Source organism: Vombatus ursinus, unplaced genomic scaffold (assembly GCF_900497805.2).
Source record: "Vombatus ursinus unplaced genomic scaffold, bare-nosed wombat genome assembly UNPS02014798.1, whole genome shotgun sequence".
Classification (NCBI taxonomy): domain Eukaryota; kingdom Metazoa; phylum Chordata; class Mammalia; order Diprotodontia; family Vombatidae; genus Vombatus; species Vombatus ursinus.
In genome coordinates, this window is record NW_020954576.1 from 27,975,516 (window position 1) to 27,978,196 (window position 2,681).

A 2,681-nucleotide genomic window follows, 5' to 3' on the forward strand; every position below is an offset into this window, starting at 1 on the left:
ATTATAAAATAATAAATATATTATATAATATAATAATATAAATATATACTATAATATATAAAATTTATAAATAATATAAAATATATGGTGTTAAATCCCCCCCAAAGTAATTAAAAAGTTAATTAACATAGCAAGTTCTATTTAAGAAAGGAGATCACAGTTAGAGGTTAAAAACCACTTTATAGCAATGCCAGGTTATAAACAGACTATAAAATGAATGTGTCACATTTCCACATCTCTCTTCTTCTTTTTTGACATATAGATTGTGAGATCTTTCATGCCATAGGTTCAGTGACTCCCCCGATGCAGATTTGCACTAAACTGAGCTTCCCAGGCCATCTGGTCAAAGGAAATCTGAAGGGCTTTCACTTTCTCCCTCATCTGCCACGAGGCCTGAGCAATCTTCCGGGATTCTTCAATAGAAGCGTCTTTCTGTCTGGAGATCTGGTTCATCTTCTGCTCTTTCCTCTTGATAGCTTCTTTGATTCCTTCAACGTGGCACTTGGCCTCTTCCTCCGCTTTCTGCTTTAGAAAGTAGTGGTTTTTCTCCCGAAGAAAGTTAAACTCCCTGATCCTGTCTGCCTTGTCTTTGATATTTTTGTGCACATTATCTCTAGCCTGCTGGATCTTCAAGTCCCCCAGCTCCACTAACATTTTCTTATGCAATTTTTTCTGCTCATCTGTCTCTTCAGCTCTCCACTTAGCCAACAAAAGATGCTCTTCCTCTTTCTGGGCCTTTTCTTTCAGCTCTCTGTGCTTCTCCTCAATCAGGCGCTGGTGGATTTCCTGAGACCTCTGGGATCTTTGCTCCAGGGACAGTCTCTTCAGGATTTCCTCAGCCTTGTTCTGACTGTCTAGCAGGACCTTCCGAAACTGGTGACTGGCTGAGGAATCGAGGTTGCTCTCTTGAAGTTTCTTCCTGCCTTCCGAGTTCTTGAGCTGCCTCTTGTAGCAGGCCTGCACCATCTTCTCCTGCAGTTGCTGAATGTTCTGCTCCCGGAGGTCCTTCTGAAGCACCTCCTTTTCTTTCAGCATCTGCTCCTGGCAGTGCTTCCGGTACTCGGCTTGCACCCGAGCCCTCTCCAACTTCTCCCTGCGCTGGCTCTCCTGCTCCTGGACCTGTCGTTTCCATTTGCTCTCTCTCAAGGCCATCTCCTTCTCCCAAGTCTCCAGCCGCTCCTGCTGTTCCTTGCTGAGGCGGGCCCGCCGCTCCTCTTTCTGACGCTCCCACTGCTCCTTGCTCTTGGACAGCTGCAGCTGACGCTCCTTCTCCATCATCACCTGGAACCTCTGGTCGCAGCGCTTCACCTCCTCCCAGGCCTCGGAAGCCTCGTGTTGCAGTTCCTGGATCCTCCTGGCTTTCTTCAGCCGCTCCAGCATGAGGTTGACGATCTTCTTATCCCTGGCGGGGATCATGGACTCAGAGTGCGCGTCCTTCAGGTTTTGGAAGGACTCCAACTCAGGCTCCTTGGTGGCCTCCAGGGTCTGGCAGTACTGGCTGCCGTGTTCCGCCAGCTGGCTCTTGACCTCGGCACGCGGTTCCTGGGAGGAGGCTCGGACCCTGAGCTCTTTCGAGGGCAAGGCTGACTTGTCTAAGGAGGTGGACGAAGGGACCCAATGACCCATGCCCCTGTGCACAGTCGTAGCCCACTGATCTCCACTGGGCTCCCGCTCCAGATTCAGGGTCCCGCGCGGGGTGGTGTAATCTCCGCGGGGGGTGGGCGCGGGAGTGTCCTTCTTTCCCGAGAGGGGCTGCCTCTGCTGCTGCGGGGGCTGCTGCCAGGCCAAGTTGTAACCGCCCCTTCCGAGCGGCAGGGACCTGGCGGCGGCCTCGCGGTCGTCGTCTGGGCGGCGGCTGCGGGGCAGCTGCCTCCGGGCGCGGTCCCTGGGTGTCCGGCTCACGTCGGTCAGACTTCGGCTCTCCCGCGGTGAACTGCAGAAGAGGCGCCGCTGCGGCTGCGGCGTCGGGGAATGGTGTGCCTGCTGCGCGCCCAGCCGGGAGGCAGCGTCCTTGCTTGGCATGGGGGCCTCGCCCTTGAGCAGCAGCGGCGCCGGCTCCCCGCCCAGCGGCTCGTGGTCGTAGACCTCCAGGTAGGGCATCGGCAGGGGCGAGAAGCGGCCCGTACCCTCCATCCCCCGGGCGGCGCCCCCGGCCCTCTGCAGAGCTGATCCGTCGGCCTTGTCTGGGGATCCTGGCGGAGGCGCTGAGGAGCCTCCGGACCGTCCAGCAGGTCCTTTATGAATCTCGCTCACGCCTTGCCCAGGTATTTGACCCCCGGGGCGGCCGGCGCCGCCTGTGACGCCCCGACCACTTCACAATGCTCCCCGCGCCCGCAGGAGCAGCCCTGTCGCCCAGCCCCTGCAAGACCCCACTGAGCGCGGGACTCAAGCGCCCCCCCGCCGCGCGGCATGTCCCACTGAAGCCAGGGGCGCCACCCGCGCGGCCGGGTCCGAGCCCTCCCTGCAGGCTGCCCCAACCTTTCGTGGCTTACATGTTCGGAGGGAACAAAAGCCACGCAAATCTGGGCTTGATTTATCGTTCAATCCTTCACTCAGTAAACGTTTATTAAACGCCTGCTTGGCACTGTGCTAAGTTCTGGGGATGCAAAAGGAAGCAAAAAACAGTCCCTGCCCTCAAACAGCTTACAATCTAATAATTATTTGGTTGATTGTCTAGATTT

At 55.7% G+C, this 2,681-nt stretch overlaps 1 protein-coding gene across 1 annotated transcript; it reads right to left on the reverse strand.

The window, feature by feature from the left end:
- Nucleotides 1-288: 288 nt before the first annotated feature.
- Nucleotides 289-2,133, reverse strand: LOC114049625 (coiled-coil domain-containing protein 185-like). The gene has a single exon (XM_027870900.1). It carries the CDS (start codon nt 2,131-2,133, stop codon nt 289-291), a length of 1,845 nt encoding a protein of 614 aa, XP_027726701.1.
- Between the last annotated feature and the right edge of the window lie 548 nt (nt 2,134-2,681).